The sequence below is a fragment of the Psammomys obesus genome, unplaced genomic scaffold (genome assembly GCF_907164565.1).
Source record: "Psammomys obesus unplaced genomic scaffold, mPsaObe1.curated_primary_1811, whole genome shotgun sequence".
NCBI lineage: Eukaryota > Metazoa > Chordata > Mammalia > Rodentia > Muridae > Psammomys > Psammomys obesus.
In genome coordinates this window covers 12,417,666-12,440,243 of record NW_026592118.1, presented here as the reverse complement: position 1 = coordinate 12,440,243, position 22,578 = coordinate 12,417,666, and the positions used below count along the sequence as shown (strand labels likewise).

Below are 22,578 nucleotides of genomic sequence, written 5' to 3'. Positions count from 1 at the left end.
TTATGTAAGAAGTGGGAAATAGTAAGATCTGGAGAGGACAGGAACTCCAGAAGGAGAGCAACAGAACCAGAAATTTGAACACAGGAGTCTTCCCAGAGACTCATATTCCAACCAAGTACCAGGCATGGAGATAACCTAGAACCCCTGCACAGATGTAGCCCATGGCAGTTTAGTGTCCAAGTGGGTTACATAGTAATGTGAAGAGGGACTGCCTCTGACATAATCTGATTGGCCTGCTCTTTGATCACCTCCCCCTGAGAGGGGGAGCAGCCTTACCAGGCCACAGAAGATGACAATGCAGCCAGTCCTGATGAGACCTGATATACTAGGATCAGAAGGAAGGAGAGGAGGACCTCCCCTATCAGTGGACTTGGGGAGGGGTATTCGTGAAGATGGGGGAGGGAGGGTGGGATTGGGAGGGGAGGAGGGAGGGGCTTATGGGGGTATACAAAGTGAATAAAGTGTAATTAATAAAAATTTAAAAAAAGTTTATTAGTGGCGCTATAATATCAGCCCATAGATAGCAATGATGGGACCCCAACAGCCAATAACCTTCCATTCTGGAAAACAAAGGGACCTTTTTGTTGTTATGAGTTGCCAAGGATGATGGCTTCCACATGGCATGATCCAGCCCACATGCTAGGAGTCAGCAAAGTTATCATTCAAGGTTGTCTTGGGCTCTGGAAGCTACAAGAGGAAGGAGAGGGCTCCATCTGGAGAGGGAAGAGCTAAACTTGTGGGCTGATGGCCCTGATCTGACCCTGAGCAGGAGACCCGAGTGTCCACATCTGTACAGGAGTAAGGATAGCAAGCTTTGGGTGGCCAGACTGTGGGGCCCACTCCCAGGGGACTCTGATAGCAGGATGAGGCCAGTTCTGGGCCTCATGGAGTCCCCAGATAACCTTATGTAAATGTTCATGATGTAGAGATTTGTCTTGGCACTCAATTAGCTCATATCTTCCCTCTCCTCTCTTTCTATACCCCATGCTAATAACTATCTACATTCAAAAGCAAAATTGATTCATAATTTTTCTGTATTATTTTCTTATACTTTGCTTTACTGATTTCATAAAATGGATAATAGTGTTTTATTTGGGTTAGGTTTGGTTTGGTTTTTGTTTAGCTCTGTATCCCATTTTTTAATTGGATTACTTAATTTGTTGCTGTTTAATCCTCTGTCAGATATAGCGTTGGTGAAGATCCTTAAGACACACATGGTATATACTCAGCGATTAAAAACAAGGAAATCATGAAATTTTCAGGCAAATGGTGGGAACTAGAAAAGATCATTCTCAGTGAGGATCCCAGAAGCAGAAAGACACACATGGTATATACTCACTTATAAGTGGATATTAGACATATAATATAGGACAATCATACTAAAATCTGTACACCTAAAGACGTTATACCAAAGGACCCTGGGTAAGATGCTCAATCCTCATTCAGAAAGGCTAACAGGGTAGACATAGGAAGAGGGAGAAAACAGGGAACAGGACAGGAGCCTACCACAGAGGGTCTCTGAAAGACTCTACCCAGCAGGGTATCAAGGCAGATGCTGAGAATCATATCCAAACTTTGGGCAGAGTGCAGGGAATCTTAGGAAAGAGGAGGGAAACAGAAAGACAAGGAGAGCAACAGAACGAAAAAAATCTGGGCATAGGGTCTTTTCTGAGACTGATACTCCAACCAAGGACCATGCATGGAGATAACCTAGAAGACCTTCACAGATGTAGCCCATGGCAGCTCAGAGTCCAAGTTAGTTCCCTAGTAATGGAAACAGGGGCTGTCTCTGACATGAACTCAGTGGATAGTTCTTTGATGACCTTCCCCTGAGGGTTGGTGGCATTCTTACCAGGCCACAGAAGAAGACACAGTTAGTCCTGATGGACCTGATAGGCTAGGGTCAGATGGAAGGGGAGGAGGACCTTCCCTACCAATGGACTGGGGGAGGGGCATGGGAGGAGAAGAGGAAGGGAGGGCAGGCTTTTGGGAGTAGATGAAGGAGGGGGCTACAGCTGGGATAAAAGTAAATAAATTGTAATAAATTAAAAAATAAATTAAAAAAATTAGATTTGTGGAGTTTTTTGTTGTTTGGAGTAAAATCTAAGTTTCCAAACTTAAAAGAACTTTAAAAATGTAATTATTTTGTGGTGGTTTGGCTGAGATGTCCCCTTACATTTCAGACATTTGAATATTTGATCCCCAGTTGGTGGCTGTTTGGGAAGGATTATGAGGTGTGAGCTTTGAGCTTCCCCTTTCCCCAGAGTGCTCTCTGCTTCCTGTTTATAGACCTGAAGGGACTGTCTCAGCAGTTGCTCCAGCACCATGCTTGCCTGCCTGCTACCATGCTCCCAGCCATGACGAATGCTGGGCTCAGATCCCTCTGGAACTGTAAGCCCCACTGAACTATCTCCTTCTATAAGTTGCCATGCTCATGGTGTTTTATAACAGCAATAGCAAAATAACCGATATTCACTTATTACTTGCTTAACTGTATCATAGTTATGTAATTGTATGTGGTTATAAATTTGGTATTTCTGAGAGTTTATCACTCTGCTTTCTGAAAGAACAGAATGTGGCTGGCTGCCTCCCCTTCTTGCTGCTATGCCTTCCCTACTACAATGTGTTGTGGCCCTCTGTGAATCAAATTAAACCCTCTCGTCACAAAAGAAAGAAAAGAAATTTCACTTAAAGTGAATTTGAATTAAAAGTGAACTATTTTTCAAAATTTCTAAAACAATTTTAATCATTTTCTCTATTCCTTTTAAGTCCTTTCTAACTTCTACGTATATACTGTATAATTTTGTTGTGTTAAAATCTTCAATTACTAATCATGAATTTGTCAATCCACATTTGCCTTCTGTCTCTCCAGACCATGTTTGGGGAGGGGGCTGCCTTAGCTAAACATGGGCCCCAGTTCAGGAGCTGAGGTCCTAGTGTACAGGCACATGTGTCATTAAAATTCATTAAGCCACGTAGTCAATCTGTGGCCTGTGGTAGTATTGTCCATGCACATTTATTCTTCTCTAGCTTTTTTGGGGGGGGCAGTGAAGGTGGGGGTACAGGTCTCCTCATGTAGCCTGGCTGGTTGGCTGGCTGGCCAGGAACACACTGACATCCACCTGCCTCCTGTTCTTCCTTAGTTCTGAGATTATGTTCCACTGTATCTAAGCACTTCTATTTTTATTGACTCTTGAAAGAAGCGATTAACATGAAAAAAACAACACCCACTGTGCATGGATGTTGGTTTCACACAACATATGTACACTCATGTTTTGAGCTGTACTGTTCCCCTAAATAGCTGACATTTCTATTACTGTGAAGTGACTGTCTCTAGAGCCCTTCAGTATCAACTCCTTAACCTTCACTGTGACATCGTCATTTCCAGTCCCATCTTACTCACTCTCCCACAAGGCATGCTCTTGCTCTTCTTCAGACACAGCTGAAGTTCCTTTCTCACAGCCCCTTCACATGACCTTCTTCTGGAATATTTGCCCAGGGCCTGCATGACCCTGTTACCTTATTTTGTTCAGTTCACTGCTTAAAGAGACATTAAAAGGTCTCTCTCTTTCCCATTCTCAGAGAGACCTTTCCTAACCAACCTGGACATTCACCCTCTGTTAAACATGGTGATATACCCAAGACCCTCAGGGATTGCCTACAGCTGCAGGCTGTACTGAGGATAAGTGTATGGCACCAGAATACTGCCAGCTGGTCCACGAGCTAGCCTGTCTTCTGTCTCCATCTGTTGTGTCACTGTTCTTGAACATGGCTGCCATTATTAACAGAAACACCCCCAGTCCCTCTCATTCCCTCTGAAACCAAGACAGTCAAGCCACTAATTGGCAGATGGTGTAGACAGTATGGACCTATTGAACGATGGTTTACGTGTCCTGTAGAGCCAAATGGGACAATGTGAGTTCCATCACGCTGGTCAGAGCAGTGTGTAGTGTAAATGTTATTTGTTTCTGTAATTTGTCATTTAATATTTTTGATCAGTTAATGCCAGGGACATGAAGCCATGGAAAGCAAAACTTAGAATAAAGGGAGATGGCTGTATAAAGATAGCATACTCCTCTACTTCTCTGCCCTCCTAGTATGGTTATGGTCTAGAGTTTGGATGGCACCCTCTGGGATTTCCAGGTTCTTGGTGTCTTAAAACAAAGAATTAGAGGTTAAACTTGGCATCATTTCTCAGGTGCCATTGCTGTTGGTCAAGTAGGCTAGGCTGGCTGGCTTGCCTACCTCAAGGATTTCTCTGTTTCCAACTCCCCAGAGCTAGAACTGTAAGAACAGGTCACTGAGCTCAGACAGTTTTGGGTTCTTAAATGTAAGTGATGGGAATGAACTCAGAATCCCATGCTTGTAAAGCAAGCACTTAATGACTAAGCCACTTCTCTGACCTCCTGAAACAATCTTTGAAAATGAAAACTCTTCCCAGTTTTATCTACTCTAGTAGAGTTTTCTCCAAGCCATCCTCTAACCTGCAGTTCTCTAGCCTCCTCTGAATGTCCACTGTACATGTGGTCTCACCTTTTTGGACATAATAAAACATATTTCTCTGGCTAAGATCAGAAACTCAAGTGACAACACATGCTGGAGAGGATGTGGAGAAAGAGGAACCCTCCTCCATTGCTGGTGGGAATGTAAACTTGTACAACAACTTTAGAAATCAATCTGGCGCTTTCTCAGACAATTAGGATTAGTGCTTTCTCAAAATCCAGCTATACCACTCCTAGGCATATATCCAAAAGATGCCCAAGTATACAACAAGGACATTTGCTCAACCATGTTCATAGCAGCTTTATTTGTAATAGCCAGAATCTGGAAACAACCCAGATGTCCCTCAATTGAGGAATGGATAAAAAAATTTGTGGTACATTTACACAATGGAATACTACTCAGCAATTAAAAACATGGAAATCATGAAATTTGGAGGTAAATGGTGGGAACTGGAGAAGAGCATCCTGAGTGAGGTATCCCAGAAGCAGAAAGTCACACACATGGTTTATAGTCATTTATAAGTGGATATTCGACATATGATATAGGATAATCATACTAATATCTATATATCTAAAGAAGCTAAGGAAGAAGGAGGACCCTGGGTAAGATGTTCAGTCCTAACTCAGAAAGGCAAATGGGATAGATATCGGAAGAGGGTGAAAACAAGGAACAAGACAGGAGCCTACCCACAGAGAGCCTCTGAAAGACTCTGCCCAGCAGGGTATCAAAGCAGATGCTAAGAATCATAGCCAAACTTTGGGCAGAGTGCAGGGAATCTTAGGAAAGAAGGAGGAGACAGAAAGACCTGGAAGGGACTGGAGCTCCACAAGGAGAGCAACAGAACCAAAAAAAATAAAATAAAATAAAAATCTGGGCACAGGGGTATTTTTTGAGACTGATATTCCAACCAAGGACCATGCATGGAGATAACCTAGAAGACCTTCACAGATGTAGCCCATAGCAGCTCAGAGTCCAAGTTGGTTCCCTAGTAATGGGAACAGGGGCTGTCTCTGACATGAACTCAGTGGATAGCTCTTTGATCATCTTCCCCTGAGGTTGGGAACAGCCTTACCAGGCCACAGAGGAAGACAATGCAGACAGTCCTGATGAGACGTGATAGGTTAGGGTCAGATGGAAGGAGAGACTGAGCTCCCCTATCAGTGGACTGGGGAAGGGGCATGGGAGGAGAAAAGGGAGGGAGGGCGGGATTGGGAAGGGAGAAGGGAGGTGGCTACAGCTGGAATACAAAGTGAATAAATTGCAATAAATAAAAAAATTTAAAAACATAGTTCTCATTTCCCTCAATGCAACTTAAGGTACCAAGCACATAGAAAATATTCAATGAATACTCACTGCATCCAGCTTGCATTGGAATTGAATATTTTCCTCCAGGGACTGTGCTGGCTAGTTTTATGTCAACTTGACAAAACTGAGAATAATCAGAGGAGGGAGTCTCAACTGAGAAAATGAGCCCCCCTCATAAAGGATGTAGGCAAACCTGTAGAACATTTTCTTAATTAGCAACTGATGTAAGAGCTTAGCCCATTGTGAATAGTGCCACCTCTAGGCTGGTGATCCTGGACTCTATAAGAGAACAGACTGAGCAAGCCATGAGAACAAGCCAGTAAGCAGCACTCCTGCAGACTGACTGCCGTTTTGTTTGAGTTCCTGTCCTGACTTCCATTAGTGATGGACTATGATGTGGAAGTGTAAACCAAATAAACACTTTCCTCCCCAAGTTGCATTTGGTCTTTTTCTCTCTTTTTTTCCTTTTTTTAATCCTTCCTTCCTTCCTTCCTTCCTTCTTCCTTCTTCCTTCTTCCTTCTTTCTTGCTATTTTGAGACAGGGCTGCTCTGTGTCATCATGGCTGTCCTGGAACTCACTCTGTAGACCAGGCTGGCCTCAAACTCAAGAGATCCGCCTGCCTCTGCCTCCCAAGTGCTGGGATTACAAGTGTGAGCCACCACCACCCAGCTCCATCATGTTTTTCATCACAGCAACAGTATCTCTAAGACAAGGACTGACTCTAGTCTGCTCTTGCTTACAGGGGACATCCTGGTGTTCTTGGATAGCCACTGCGAGGTGAACATAGTCTGGCTGGAGCCCCTGCTACATGCCATTTCTACAGACCACAAAATGGTGGTGTGCCCTGTGATCGATGTCATTGATGACTTGACCCTGGATTATAAGGCGGCTCCTGTTGTAAGGGGAGCTTTTGACTGGAGCCTGAGTTTTAGATGGGACAATGCTTTCTCAAGTGAGATGGACGACGACCCAGAAGGACCAATCAAACCCATCCGGTAAGATTCTTCTTGTTTGGGGGACTATAGTGAAAAAAAAAAAAATCAATGTTTTATTTTGCCACTGTTTTCTCTCTTTCTATTTATTTCCTCTCTTCATTTTTCTTCTTTTTTTTGAGACAGGGTCTCTCAAAATAGGCCTGACTGTCCTGGAACACTTTATACCAGGCTGGCCTCAAACTTACAGAAATCTGCCTGCCTCTGCCTCCTGAGTGCTGGGATTACAGGTGTGTACCACTATGCTCAGCTTGCTTGTTTCCTAAAGTGCTGAATACCAGAATTTGGTAGATGCTAAATTTGTTCAAGTGACACTGTCCCTTGTGCTCCACCATATTCAGGAAGCTACCATAGCTGTTTAATGCTATCCTGATTTTCAATGACCACTGAGAGAGTGTAGAGAAATTTTAATCCACCACATGGCTGCTCTGCCAGGGGATCACATCCAAAGATGTTCTAGGTAATCCAGCTGGCATACAGACACTCTGGAACACAGTATGATCTGGCTGGAATACAGACATGACCTTATTATACACCCTTAATCCCAAGTAATGAAGGCAAGGTTAGTTTATAGAAGAAAGCAGCCATGTTTGAAAGTGACATCTAATTGAGAGGCAGACGAAGTGACAAATCAGAGAAAGATTTGACAGAAGGAGTCAGATATAGGACATGGCCAACTCTCATGAGAATAGGACAAGGAAGAGGGGACACTTAAGAACAGTGCAGACAGAGAAAGGCATTTCTTACCAGGACAGTTTTACAGAGACAGGTGGCAAGAGAACAAGCTAGACACAGATGAGGACACAGTGAGCCAGAGAATGAGGAGCCAGATTAAAACATTTTGTCAGAATTAGTTTGAGGCCAGGTAAAGCAATTCGGTCAAAAGTCAAGAGAAGCCAGTTTGAGTCAGTCAGCTTGGAGAGGTGTTTTGGCCAGAAAAGCCGAGTTGAACTACCCAGGCAAGGTTCAGAAACAGCAAGAAAGGCTTAGGAATGGCTCTCATCCCCTCATCTGATGAAATAAAAACATTTATAGTATGTATGTGTTTATATGAAGTGTGCTCACACATCTTTGTGTGCATGTGGAAATAAATCTTGAGTGTGATCCTCAGGAGCTGTCTGGCCAAACCTGGATATGCTACTCTTGAGAGGCAGTCTTGACTCAAAATTCAAGGATGAAATTAAAACAATGTAGGAAGTAGAAGGGAGAGTTGTGAAATTACATAGTAGTTCATGGAAGAACCCTCTGGAATATTACATAGTTCTAAAATGTTGACCATGTAGAATCAGCCATCTTCCTGAGCACTTCACTGCCCACTTCCCACCTGAAACTGCTCAGCCCCAGCATGCCTATTCTCAACAGAGACTTCACATTACACCTGCCTATTTCTCTGACTGTCCCCAGAGATTAGGCTTTCTCAGCCTATGAGGTTGGGCCCACAAAAAAGGAGATCAGCTGCTAGCTCCCTCTTCCACCCACTCTGATGGTACTGAGGATAGACAAGATCCCTGCTCTTGGATGTGCACAAGCTAGGACTGGGAGCCCTGTCGTCAGTGTCCATCTGTCATCAATGTCCACCTGACATCAGTGTCCCTCTCTGAAACTGGTGCAACATGTATACCCTGTGTGCCCTTCAAATGCACGAGACTCTTCACAGTTGCTTTTTAAATACTTTTATTTGTGAGGGCAGCAAGCAGACTCAGCAAGAAAAGGCACTTTCCAATCTGGAAATCCAACTTTGATTCCCAGGACCCACATGGAAGACTGACTCCTGCAGGTTGTCATCTGGCTTTCACTCACACATACCATAGAACATACAAATACCCATACACATACTGTTTTGCATCTATACAACTTTAAAACTTTCTTCTCTGTCATGTTAACTATATGTACACAAAATAAATTAATGTTAAAAATATTCCTATGAACTTAACGTGATCTAAGAAGACAAGCCCTCTGAGTGTGCCTAGGAAGAGGTTTCTTGACTGTTAATCGAGGTAAAAAGCGCCTCTACAAGTGTGACTGGTACCATTCCACGGGCTGGGCCCTGGACTGACTAACAGCAGGAAGCTAGCTGAGCACCAGTATCTTCCTCTACTTCATGGAGGTGCAATGTGACCACAGCCTCGCACTCCTGTCACCATGACGTCCTGTCACCCTGGACCTGTGAGCTAAATTAACCCTTTCTAAGTTGCTCTTGCCCAGTATTTTGTCACACTGCACTTGCTGCCTGATTGGCCTTCCCATAGGGGTGCTAAATGCATACCTCACATTGGTCTGAACATTAAGCTTCCTATGAAACCAGGACTTCCCATCTCTGTGGGCAGCAACTCTGTCTGCAATGTGGAGTACCCTAAGTATCAACCTAGATTCCTGTCATCTTCCAATATCCCTGTCCTACTCATCAGCAAATCTGTTACGTCCATCTTCAAGCTCAACCAGTCACCAGACATCTTGTCTACACTCATCATTATTACTTTATTGTTACATTATTACTCATCATTATTACCCTTGGCAAGGGCACAATCCCCATACATCATTTTTTCTCCAAAATTACTGTGATTTCTTCAAACTTCAAGCAGTTAGGAGGCAGAGATAGGCAGATCTCTGTGAGGTCCAAGCTAGCCTAATGTACAGTGAAACATTGTCTCAAAAAAAAAAAAAAAAAAAAAAAAGGTGGTAAAAGGAGCCAAGTAGTATAGGTTCTCTGCTTGCTGATTATGGAAATGTGGATGTAATGTGACTAGCTCCTTCAGGCTCCCTCTGCTTTAACTTCCTCTCCTCACCACAATGGACTGTATTCTTCATAGGGAGTGAGTTAAAGTCCTGAGTGAGTGTGTACTGCTGATATGGGCACACCTATGCCAAAGACTCCAAAGCCTCAGCCATGGGAGTGGCAAAGCCTTTTCCCTCCCCCATGGGCTTAGAAGGATGGAAAAGTCTTCCTCAGGTCCCAGTGTGAATATTGACTGTGCAGAAAATGTCTACCATAGCCCTTGCTCCATGTCTAAGGCCTGAAGACTGCTCCCCTACAGAGACTGTTCCAACTGAGAGATTAGTTAAACCTGTGTCCTTTTCAGCTTTGTATAATAACCCCACCTCACTGTCCAATTATAAACAATAAGCATACTGAGCTTCCAGAGCTTCTCTATCAAAGCTACCAAAGACCGCCAGATCCCAGCTTTTCTGGGTCAATGCACCTGTGTGTCTGTCCATTCTTTCTTCATTCTCTTGTCAACCCTTGTCAGAGTTCCAGGACCCGGGCCATGCAAGGATGCAGAACCTCCCTTATGTTGCTTTGTCACAGTACTTTATCACAGCCACAAGTAACCAATATAAGTAACCCCATTTTTTTGTTTTGTTTTGTTTAGTTTCGTTTGAGGCAGGGTTTCCCTGTGTATCCTTGGTTGTCCTGTACTCATTTTGTAGATCAGCCTGGCCTTGAATTCACAGAGATATGCCTGCCTCAGCCTCTCAGAGTGCTGGGACTATAGGCATGTGCCAAAATGCTCAGCTTTGTAATATCATCTTTTGCCATATAACAAAGTCAAAACAAATTTGATATAAATGTAAAACCCAAAATTAGAATGCTACTAGTTGAGAACATATGCTATGACATTCAACTACTCAAAGATTTGGTGACTATGGATCTGAAGAGCACAGGGCATAAAAGTAAACATGGAGGGTGGAGCTGCAGCAGATTGAAAGCCCTTGCAGAGTGAAGGAAAAGTCAGCGAAGCAGAGAGGACACAGGATGCAAGGAATGCCTGCAGTTGTATGTCTGATAAGGATTAATACCCAGAGCAGCAACTCTGTCTGCAATGTGGAGAACAATAAGTATAAGATACTCAAAAATAGCAAGAAAAAGTTAAAAAATTAGTCAAAAGACATGAATACACATTTTTCAAGATAAAAATAGAAATGGCCAATGGTATGTGAAAATGTCTCGGTATCCCTTCATTATCAAAGGATGTAAATCCAAGCCCCGTTGAGCTCTGGCTCACTCCACTAAGACAGCAAAGTCTTGTCTTCTGTGGAAACGAATGTAGCTAGACACTAGAAAATAGTATCACAGTTCTTTCAAAATTAAAAGTAGAATCACCTTATGGCCCAGCAATCCCATCACTGACAATATGCCTAAAGGAATGAAGTCAGTATGTTTAAGAGACTCTCATTCTTACTCTAGCATGAATAATATCCATGAATCAACCTGCCTCTTACAGTTGAATGGATAAGAAAATGTAGTACATGGACAAAGGGGAATAATGTTCAGCCAATAAAATATGAAATCTCGCCATCTGTAAAAATACATGGATGAACTTAGAGGCCATTATGCTAACTGAAATGAGCCAGTCATAGACAGACAGGCACCACACCATCTCACACAAGTGGAATCCAAGAGTTGATCTCCTGGAAGTGCAGAGTGAAATGGTGGCTACAGGAAACACAGAGGCCAGAAGAGAGCAGCAGATCACCTGGAGCCTGAGTTACAGGTGGCTGTGAGTTGTCTGGCCTGGGTGCTGAGACCCAAACAGGTCCTCTGAAAAAGCAGTAAATGTTCTTAATCAATGAGCCAACAGTAACACTTTATATGTTTTTAGAAGAATTAGTATCACTATCTCTCTGGAATTTAATGTTTTTTACTCCTTTCTAGGTCACCTGCAATGGCAGGAGGAATTTTTGCTATAAACAGACATTATTTTAACGAACTCGGGCAATATGACAAGGGGATGGATCTTTGGGGAGGAGAAAATGTGGAGCTTTCACTAAGAGTAAGTCAGACTTCCTTTTGTTTTGTTTCCCCCGCATAGTTACATTTGTACAGAGAGAGTGAAAGCTGATGTTTCATTTTGTTGAGGTGAATAGAATCCAGTTTGTGCCTACTTGGGCCACAGCCCTTACCTACCCTGAGCAAGAGTGCAATCTGACTTTTCTCCATGAACATGCAAGACTGTTCTGGTGACACATACAAGGGCATGCAACAGATGATTGGGCTCCCTGAAAACACTGGATGGGCCATTAAAGTCCCTGACCATATGCTTTGTTATTTTCAAAACATGGTTAAAAAAAAAAAAAACTGATAAGAAAATGAAATCTGTGGGTTCTTTTCTCATTGTCTTGATTGTTATACTTCCCCCTTTTTTCTGTTTTAGATTTTATTTCCTCTTTTCTTTCTTCCTTTCTTTTTATTTCTCTTCTTTCTCCTTCCTTCCTTCTTTCTGATAGCTGGCCATTTCAGTCACTAAAAGACCAGGTCTTGCCTGCCTTATTTCAAAAAGTTTCTCACTAGCCTGGAATTTGTTGGTTAGGCCAGGCTGGCTTAGGAACACTCCCATCTTTGCCTCCTTGGTGCTGGTATTACAGGCATGCACCGCCACACCCGCTGTTCTTCTTTTTTTTATTTTACTTTTTTTTTTTTCTTCAGGCTAAGCATTCAGAGGAGAGTACCTCCTGCCTTTTCTTCCTGCAGCAGTGTCTACTGAGAACTGCATTAGTTACTTTCCCCACCCTGTGACAAAACACCTGACAAAAGCAGCTTAGTGAGGGTTTATTTGGGCTCACAGTTTGAGGAGTCCATCACAGTGGGGAAGAACTTCCCGTGGTTCGTCACACTGCATTCATGTCAGAAAGCAGGGAGATGGAAACCTGCAAAGCACACTTTCTGCTTTCTCTGCTGTGAGGACACCAGTCCATGGGCTGCTGCTACCCCGTTAGCGAGGGTCTTTCTACCTCACTGAATCCAATCTGGACGCTTCACCCACTGACACGCCCCACGTTTGTCTCCTGGCCAATTTTAGATCCTGCTAAGTTGGCAACCAAATTAACCATCACAAGGACAGAGGACAGTGTTACAATAGAGCAGTACAATGTGAAAGTAACTTCTGACGTTATGGTCTTCCATTCTATCAGGGTACAATTATTTAATTTTATTTTTGATAAACACAGTGGAGAAACACAGTACTCTGTGGTCATGTAAAAGGCAAACGGAGACATTTTTTCATTGAGGTGGCTTCCACAACCCTCCTGAAGAAGCCCTTGAGGTGTACAGGATTAAATGTGTGGTTTGTTGGACAGGTTCTTATGCCTAACTCATACTACTGAAGCATTTTACAGACACTTCACTCACTTAATCCCCACAGACCTGTGGGATGGCTACTGCCATTATCTTTTACTTTTAATGAGAAAACAAACACAGAGAACTTATATTACTTCCCAAGTTCACAAAAACAGGAAGTACTTTGTTTCAAACCTACTGATTCCTGCTTCACATAGAGACCTACTTTCCAGTCTTGGGGCCCTTCTGGCACGTCTCTACGGTTTCTTAGTCAATTCTAGCACGCATATGTGTGAGAGAAGCCTCCAATGCCCTGAGTTTGCTTTGGTTGCTGAGTTCCATGGCTGCCATGGATCATGAAGAGGAATAGCTCACTAGATATTCATACAGCTATGCTTTACAACCAGCCTTTGAATGGTTCCCAAACCAGGTTCAGATTTTTGTGGTTTAACAATCCTGGTTAGCATCCAACAGGCCTTGACCACCTGAAGTCTCAGCTTGCCCATTTTCTAGTACCTGGTATCCCTCCATACTGCCAAGGTGTACTATTCTGAAAACGGAAACACCTTGACTTCTGCTCTTAGAGATGACCACTTAGGGAATTCCAGTTCCTAGCCTCACCCCAAGACTGAACTTGTTTTAGGCTAGCCTTGAACTCAGGGATCCACCTGTCTCTGCCTCCCATGTGTTGGGATTAAAGGCATGCACCTCCATGTCTGGTTTAAGACTGTACCTCTTTAGATATAGATGCCAGCTTAAATCCTACTCAAGATCACTAAAGCCTGTTGGGTGCTCTGATATGAAAACAAACCATATATCCACTACAGAGTTCTCACACATTGACATAATGGAAGTTTAGGTAGATTTCCAATACTTTCCTCCTACGTGAGCCAAGTATTTCCAATACTTTCCATCCACTGAGTCAATGGGTTACTCTTCTTGGTTCATCTGCTCTGAATTTTAATTGCTAAGGGTATTAGGAATAAGTCAGTTAGCATCTCAGTGGTTAGTCTGTGTAACAAAGTAACTCAAAGAGAAATGGCATAAAATAGTAATACTTACCTTTCTCTTGCATCTGTCCAGGGTGGCGGGAGTAACTCAGCAGAGGCTGACTGGGTTGGCTTTTAGTTTCTGGTTTTAGTTGAGGTCTGGCATCATTTCCACGAGTAGCTGCCACATGGAACATGTTCTTCTCACACTGAATGGCGGGAAGATAAAAGTCAAGCCATGGCACATGGCATATTCCAGCTTCTGTAGTCATGATGTGGACTGACATTCTCTTGGCCAAAGCCTGTGAAACACAAGTCCAGAATCAATGTGTTCTCAGACCCAAGATAAGGAAAGGGAAGTGAGCAAATGTTTACTGACCAGAATTTGAATCTGTCATTCTAGGTTTGTGAAATAAACTAAGTCAACGTAAAACTGATTTACATGAAACCCATGTTAGCAGAGCAGTGGTGCCTCATCAGTTCATTTTTGTCAGTAAATTTTAATTGATGTGAAAAACTGCCTCAAAATGCAGTAGCTTCAAACTATAAGCCATCATTATTCCTCTCAATTCCTGGTGTTACTGTAGCAATGCTAGTGTTGGCTAGAATGTCTGATTTCTACAGATGTTGCTGCCTCTGTGTTCACCATCTAGAATGCCTTTTGCTGTATGACTGTCTCAGTACCATCTGGGCAATGAGAACCACTTGCCCATTTGTCAAGAAGGCTGCTCAGGCTCACTGACACTGAAGAGGTCAAAGAGAAAAAAGTTACAAGAGGGATCAATGTCTAGGAAGCTGCAAGTACTTTTCAAGTATCATGCACTCTGGGCAAGCACTCTCCCAACTGCTTTCTTTTCATCCCTAGTCCTGTCTTTTGTTTACTCTAGATTTGCTCCTAAAGGGGACACATGAATTTGGATATGCCCTATCCTGTGATCACTATCTCTGTAGAGATGGCTACAACTCTTTCTCTATCAGGGATAAAGGGTATCTGTGGCCAGCCTAGTGATGTGGTTAAGCTGGTAGAGTGTTTGCCTAGCATGTACAAAGTCTTGGGTTCAACACCCAACCCCACATAAAACCAGGCATGGTAACCTCTGGAACCTCCCTGAACCTCTGGAAGGAGAAGCAGAAGTACAAGCTCATCGTACCTATACTGTAAGTCTGAGGACAGCCTTGGCTACATGATCCTATCTCAAAACAACAAAATAAAAGAATAAACAAGCAGCTATCTGGGACCTACGAAAATTGGATTAAAATCTACTGCTTTCTCCACAAACTTTTTAAAGGAAATTTTTAGTTTTATTACCTACTTTTTTATAAGTTGAATTATGTATATTGTTCTATGAATAATGGCCATAGCCTCTTAAAACCAATGAACATCTCAAAAAACAAACTAAAAAGGGGCTGGAGTGATGGCTCAGCAGTTAAAGAGTGCTGGCTTTCAATTCCCAGAACCCACTTGGCAGCTCACTGTAATTCCAGTTCCTGGGTATCCAATTCCCTCTTTCAGCCTTTACAGATACAAACACATATGCAAACGAAATATCCAGATATAAATATTATATTTATACATTAACAATGTATTGGCTTTTCAAATTTCTTTTTTCTTTCTTTTCTTTCTCTCTTTTTCTTTCTCTCTTTTTCTTTCTTTCTTTCTTTCTTTCTTTCTTTCTTTCTTTCTTTCTTTCTTTCTTTTTCTTTCTTTCTTTCTTTTTCTTTTTTTGAGACAGGGTTTCTCTGTGTAGCCTTGGCTGTCCTGGCCTCACTTTGTAGAACAGGCTGGCCTTGTATTGGGATTAAAGGCATGTGCCACCATACCTGGTTTTTAAATTTCTCCAGTTTTTCTTTTAAAAAGCAAATGAAACATAAATCTTTTCTGACAGCTTTTGTGGCATGATGATGCATCCAGAACAGATGTATATATCAACAACTATTTAGTTCATAATTTCCAATGAAAATGAGATCCAAACAGGACACAAACAACCATACCATTGGATAGGCCAATGAAGGACCCAATTGTTTGGACTTTTGGCCTAAGGCATTTTTTCTGTGTCTCCAGGCTGAACTTAAATGTCATTTTTAGTCAAGACAACCTTGAACTTGTGATCTCCTTACCTCTACAATTCCTGGTGCAGGAATTGTGGACCACCAAGGTAGTACTGGGGGATGAGCCCAGGACTTTGAGAGAGACAGACAAACACCGTACCAATGGAAACATATCCCAAGCCCCACACTATGTTTTAATGAATAGCTACCTTACCATTACTGCTTTCTAATGATTAAGTGAATTTCCTCAGATAAAATATCTACAAAATCAGAATTTATGGTCTTGATGAGTTGTAACAGAAAATCCTCAACCTGGTGTTGTGGTGCACACCTGTAATCCCAGCACTCAGGGAGGAAGAGGAAGGCAGATTGCTGTGAGTTTGAGGTAAGCCTGGTCTACAAAGGGAGTCCAGGACAGCCAAGGCTACACAGAGAAACAAAACAAAACTAAACAAAACACAAGGATCATAAAAAAAATGAGTGTGCATTATAATCACATAAAGAACCTATGAAAATGCAGAAGGCTGGGCCCAAACCACAGCGTCTGGATGAGAAGGTGTCAGTGGTCCATGGGTTTTTATTTCTACCAGGCAATGTTGGTGTTACTGGAGTCCAGAAAACAGAATGGCTATAGCAATTATACCATAACAAGGGCAAATTATATACATTCTTAGAACCACATTCTTAATTTGTAGGGCTGGTGAGCTAGCTCAGTGGGTTATGTCATTTGCCACTAAACCTGATGACCCCAGTTAGATCCCTCAGGTCCACATGGTGGAGAGAACCAAGTTCTGCAAAGCTGTCCTCAGACCACCACATGCACACTGTGGCATGTAAGCCACAAATACATAGATGCAAAATGTTTTTGAAGATTAGTTTGTGTGTGTGTGCATGAGGAGGGGAGGCATGCATCGCCACATCATGTGCCACAACCTGCAAGAGTCGGTTTCCTCCCTCCTCTACGGGGGTCCTCAGGTGGTTAGGTTTGGTAGCGGGCACCTCTACTCACTAAGCCATCTTGCCAGCCCCTCTGTGTTATCTTTTATAGTAATTGGAATTAGAAACTTATAGACTTCTCAAGTGAGACTTTTATGTTTTGATGTGTGCGAACAAGGGTGTATGCACATACGTGTGCAGGTACATGCCTATGCATGCAGAAATCAGAAGTCCTCCTCTATTGTGTTCCATCTATATTCCCTTGAGACAGGATCTCTTGGTGAATCTGAAGTTCACTATTTTTCTGCCATGCTAGCATCCGGTAAGCCCCACTGAACTGTTTGTCTCCATCCCATCCCCTCCAGCACAGGGTTGCAGGTGTGTGCAGCCATGCCCAGCTTTCTATATGGATACCAGAATCCAACTCAGGTTCTTGTTCTTGTAGAGAAGTGCTTTTAACCCCTCGAGCCATTTAAAACAGTTTACATAACTCACATGAAGACAGTAAATCTCAATGTACATGTTTGTGTGTCCACACACATATACTTGAGTTACATTGACTAGCCCCAAGTTTTAGGGTATACATTTTCTATATCTGATACAATTTTCAATGACTGTATCTTGCTTTCACATAGTGAATGAAGTTATTATAATATGTGCTGTTCAGTGTTTTATGTTTAAACTATAAGCAACAGAACCCATCCAGAATTTGCCTTTCTCTTGTTATTGCTTACACCTAAAAACATGTAGCAGGAAAGAGAGCCACTGGCCACTCAGAACTCAAGTTCTTGGGCTGAACTTCCTAAACTTGAACCCAAGCTCTGCCATTCAATTGGAAAAACTTCTTAATCAACCTGTATGTTAATTTTCTTATTTGTAAATGGGATGTGATCATAGCACCTACACTGTAAGACTCTAATGAGTTTATAAAGTAAATGGAATACATACTAGAGATTAGGCTAGAAGTGTAGCTCAACACAGTATAAACCAAGTGTGGTGGACACCACTACAATCTCAGCACTAGGGAGGTAAAGGCGGGAGGATCAGAAATGCAGTGTCATTCTCAGAGAGTGGGTTTGAGGCCAATCTTGTCAACCTATCTCGATAAGCAGCCAACCAACCAAATATTACCGTGTGTGTTCTAAAGCAGCTTCCAGTTACTAGTAAAATAATCAGTTATGGTCTTGTCTAGATTTGGATGTGTGGAGGCCAACTCTTCATACTTCCTTGCTCTCGTGTTGGACATATCATTAAGACACAGAATAAAAATAATCTTGGATTCAACAAAGCCCTTTCAAAGAACACACTGCGAGTGGCTCATGTCTGGCTGGATGAATACAAGGTGAGCAGTGCTTCAGATTTCGGAGAGTACTTCCTGGGCTGTTCTCAATACTCCGCCCCCTTTCCAGATCCAAACTGTATTCGTTCCTGTTTTTTTCTAAGTTAATGGAGAACCTTCAGTTTCCCACCCAGTCATCACCAATCCTGCTCTCAAGTGCTTGTTCTTAAGTAGCTGTTTTTCAATTTGTTTTTTAAGTTTTAATTTTAGGAAAATTCCAGTTTCTCAGAAGTAAAGAACCTGCAGTCTTTCTCCCACAGCTAGATCTATTTATCCACGGGGGAACTACTCTCCCCACCACTGGCAGAGAACACCCCCATCCCTGCTGTGGCACCAGGAGCTGATTCTTCAGGTTTTCCTACCACGCCACTACCTGTTTCCTAGGAGGTGTGGCTACAGGTCTTCTGCTCACATGTAAATTCCTTTTCTATCAACAGTCAAAGATTTCTATTGCAAGCTATGCCCCTTGATGATGTCTGTCCTGAGGGTTAAACCCTTGCTGTGTTCTCTAAGAGCACAACTCTGTCTAGGTAAGACAGTCACACGGTAGGTCTCTCAAAGTGTGTCCTATTCTTTATCTCATGTTTCTGCCCCAGCTTACTTTTCTGTTGCTGTGATAAAACACTGACCAAAAGCGACTTGGATGAGGGAAGTTATTTCTCTTACACTTCCACATCACAGACCATCATCCAGTGATGCCATGGCAGGAAGTCAAGCAGAGACCGCAGAGGAAAACTGCTTACTGGCTTGATCTCCATCACTTCTTCAACATGCTTTCTTACACAACTCAGGACCAGCTGCGGGATGGCACCAGCCATAGTGAGCTGGACCTTCCTCTAACAGTTAGCACTCAAGCAAATGCCCCACATGCAAATCTGATGGAGGCAATTCCTGTCTGGAGTCCCTCTTCCTAGGTGATTCCAGTTTGTGTCAAGGTGACAAAAACTAGTCAGCAGTTTTTATAATTCAAAAATTTTAATTAATCGTGTATCTCTCCTAATCTAACATATTAAAATTATATTGTTTCAAATTATGTATTTCCTTTACATTTGTTAATTTGTTGTATGCTTAGCACACCTGCATGTGTGCCATGGTGCACATGTGGGAGGTCAGGAGACACCTTATGAGTCAATTCTCTTCTTCTACTATATGAGTACTGGGGGGATGAACTCAGGTCATCAGGTTGGGTGGCAAGTATGTTTACCTGTTCAATATCAACACTGCAAAAATAAATTCAAGGTCACTCATAAAGCCAGTGTTGATGTGTGCAGTGTTGATGGTCCCTTTCCCCCATACTTGTGAATTCTAGTCATAGATCTAGGCAATTGAATTGAACACTGTAGTTGCCAAGCGACTACGTCTCATAAAGGATGCTCTGGCTAGCTAATTTAAAAATACATAATGTGAACCAAGTGTGGTAGGACACACGTGTAATGCCAACACGTAGGAAGCTGATGCAAGAGAGTTATGAGTATGAGGCTGGTTTTGGGTACAGGCTGAGGTCATACTTGAAAAGTTACATATAAAACAAACAGATTGTATCAAACTACAGCATGGTACAAGAGAAGGCTTTGCAATGGGGAGGTTTACCCAGGCCGTTACTTCTTCAAGATGATGGCATCTTCCCCTGCTTTTAACTATCCACCCTGGGAAGCAGGTGGCAAAAACTTACAATACTTAAGAATCCTCAGGAAAAATCCAATATAGCATGTACACACCACAGTCATTTTGCTAAGGAAACCCCCTCTTTCACTTAACACTGTTGCTATCCTGTGTGGAAACAGGATAATACACAGATTAAAAACACAAGGGTTCTGAATTAAGAGAGAAGGAACAAGGAATCTGGCCTCATCCTTAACATTTAGATCAGAACACATTAAATAAACAAAAAGCACCAAAGGCTGGGGACAGGGCTCAGTTGGCAGATCACTTACCTAGCATGCAGGAAGCCATGGGTTCCATCCCCAGTTCCTCATCAACTAGGTATGGTGGTATACACCTATAGTCATAGCGTTCGGGAGGCAGAGATGATTTAGAAATTTAAGGCTAGCCTCAGTTGTAAATGGGTTTAAGGATAAATTTTAGAGCCTGTCTTGAAGTACAAAACAAGACAAAATAAAAACTAAGCAGCTAGGGAGTAAAGAGCTGTCTCAGTGGTTAGGAGCACTTGGCTGCTCTTCCAGAAGACCTGGGTTCATTTCTCAGCACCCACAGGGCAGCTCCCACCTGTCTGTAACTCCAGTTCCAGGGCTTCTGATACTCTCACACACACATGCATGCAGGCAAAACTCCAATGCACATAAAATAAAAATTACAATAATAAACAACTAAGCAGCTGTGGTCTAAGAAAGGACCAGTAAAGACCTAACACCCCCCCCACACACACACACACACACCAGCCTGTTTTCTCATGGACTTTGCTTGCAGGGTAAATGCTCAGTCTTCACATCAACCTCATGAAGAAACTTGCCCGCAGTCACAGGGAATTGATAGCAAAGCCACGAATGAGCCCCAAGCTGTTTAGCCAGAGTACTTTTAATTTTGTTACACCATACCAGTTCTGGAAGTGTGGAGGTGTTGATGGAGTGCAGGAAACTAAGTCTCTGAGTGAGTACAGGAGAAAGAAGCCCCTGGAATGGGAAACTGTGCCTTTCCGTCTCCTAAGAAACAGGACCCAATCTTCCTGGATCCCACTGTGTTAGCCATCACAGTGTCATGGTGGATATCATGATGGTACTGGGATCAGAGCTGAGGCTGAATGTTCTTATTCCCTGCGTAGAAGCGTTATGTGACACTATTCCTGGGGATATGCAAACAAACATCTACTCGCCCCAGAGAGGGGATAATAACAGATAAAAGCAGAGATTCCACTGGAGTACAGCTTCGTGAACCATGGGTGAGTGAGGGGTAACTTACAGGAGTAGAAATGACTCAAAGATAACTGAATCACCAAGAGCCCACCCCTGGGGCTCTAGAAATGACTCAGTGGTTAAGAGTCCTTGCTGCTCTTCCAGAGGTCTTGACTTTATTTACCAGTACTCAGATGACACAGCTCACAACTGCCTGTAACTGCAGCACCTGGGAAGCTGACACCTTCTTCTGGCCTCTACAGGGAATATACTTGTGTGTACAAACCCTCATACTGACACAAAATTTGATTTTTAAAAAGTCCATTTGAGCATGTGTGATAGGTCATAGAAGCTAGGAACCTGGAGCATGCTAAATAACCTCTAGGCAGCTCAAAATGTTAGTCTTTTCTAGGGTCTAGGGAGTTCAGGGCCGACTTGAAGCAGATGAACAATTTTTGCTGGTCTTTGCTTCTTCCAGGCTTCTCGACTGATCTGAGCAAGCCTCTTCTAGGCAACTCAGCTTGCCTGAGAGTCTCAGCAGTCTTTATTGCATGTACATAGGTATGTGTACACACACACATGTACACACGCACGCACACACACACGCTTGAAGATGGAGAGGCCTAGTGAATCTGGTCATTTTCAGGGACTTCCCGAGGCTATTGAATTGTTTATTTGTTGAGCTTAATCAGCTCCCTGAAGGATAGAATGTTGCTCTACGTCCTTTTAACAACTTGTCTTAAAATATCACCTCCCCTCTTAACATCCTGTGTCTTACCAAGCTTTCCTAGAAGATGGGGAGCTTTTAATCTTACAGAAAACTGCTATATAACAAGAGGAAAGAGGATTTTTATTTCAATGATTAAAACATGTCCTGATGTTTGCTATCATGACCTGTTACCAAAAATTTGTTTTGTTTAATAAAATGATTCTTTGTTTTCATTTAGGAAAATTTTTTTCTTCAAAGACCTTCTTTGAGATATGTATCCTGTGGAAACATTACTGAGCGTGTTGAATTAAGAAAACGACTTGGTTGCAAGTCATTCCAGTGGTATCTGGATAATGTCTTTCCAGAGTTGGAGCCATTTACACAGACTGATGAAAAAGATAAACAATCCTTTTCCTTAATAAAAGGATGAAAAAGTCCTTTAGTTCTTCAACATATTGGCACCACAGGACAAATTTGGAACATCAGAGAATTATGTGAAATGCAATTAAAAATACAATCAGAGTGGCCAATCTCTCAGAAGTGCCTTTCTCTACCTTTAGTGACAATTCTTCCTTTGTTGCCCTCTGCCACTGGGGTTCTGGGCATAAAGACCTTGGTATTAAAAATGTAAGCTATCTCAGAGTTCAAAGCCTGGTATATGACTGACCCAGAGAGAGTATATTGCTTGTGATTATTTGACCAATTCACTCAGCTGTGATGGTCCATAGGAAGCTGCTCTGCTCTTAGAGCCCTCACCAGTCTAAGGAGCTGGCATGGGTTACCTTAGGGAAAGTGTTCACAGAGAGCCATGATTGCTGTATAGTGGCTGCGTTGGATCAAGCTCCTTTCTT

The 22,578-nt window shown here is 42.6% G+C and overlaps 1 protein-coding gene across 1 annotated transcript in view; it reads left to right on the top strand.

The window, feature by feature from the left end:
- Galntl5 (polypeptide N-acetylgalactosaminyltransferase like 5) overlaps nt 1-22,337 on the top strand; it is a 114,015-nt gene extending 91,678 nt beyond the window's left edge. Inside the window, exons 6-10 of the mRNA XM_055612888.1 lie at nt 6,552-6,804; nt 11,456-11,573; nt 18,023-18,172; nt 20,949-21,065; nt 21,966-22,337. Of these exons, the coding sequence (XP_055468863.1) occupies nt 6,552-6,804; nt 11,456-11,573; nt 18,023-18,172; nt 20,949-21,065; nt 21,966-22,157 (830 nt within the window). The 3' untranslated portion in view covers nt 22,158-22,337. The remainder of the gene's footprint in view (nt 1-6,551; nt 6,805-11,455; nt 11,574-18,022; nt 18,173-20,948; nt 21,066-21,965) is intronic.
- Nucleotides 22,338-22,578: the final 241 nt, after the last annotated feature.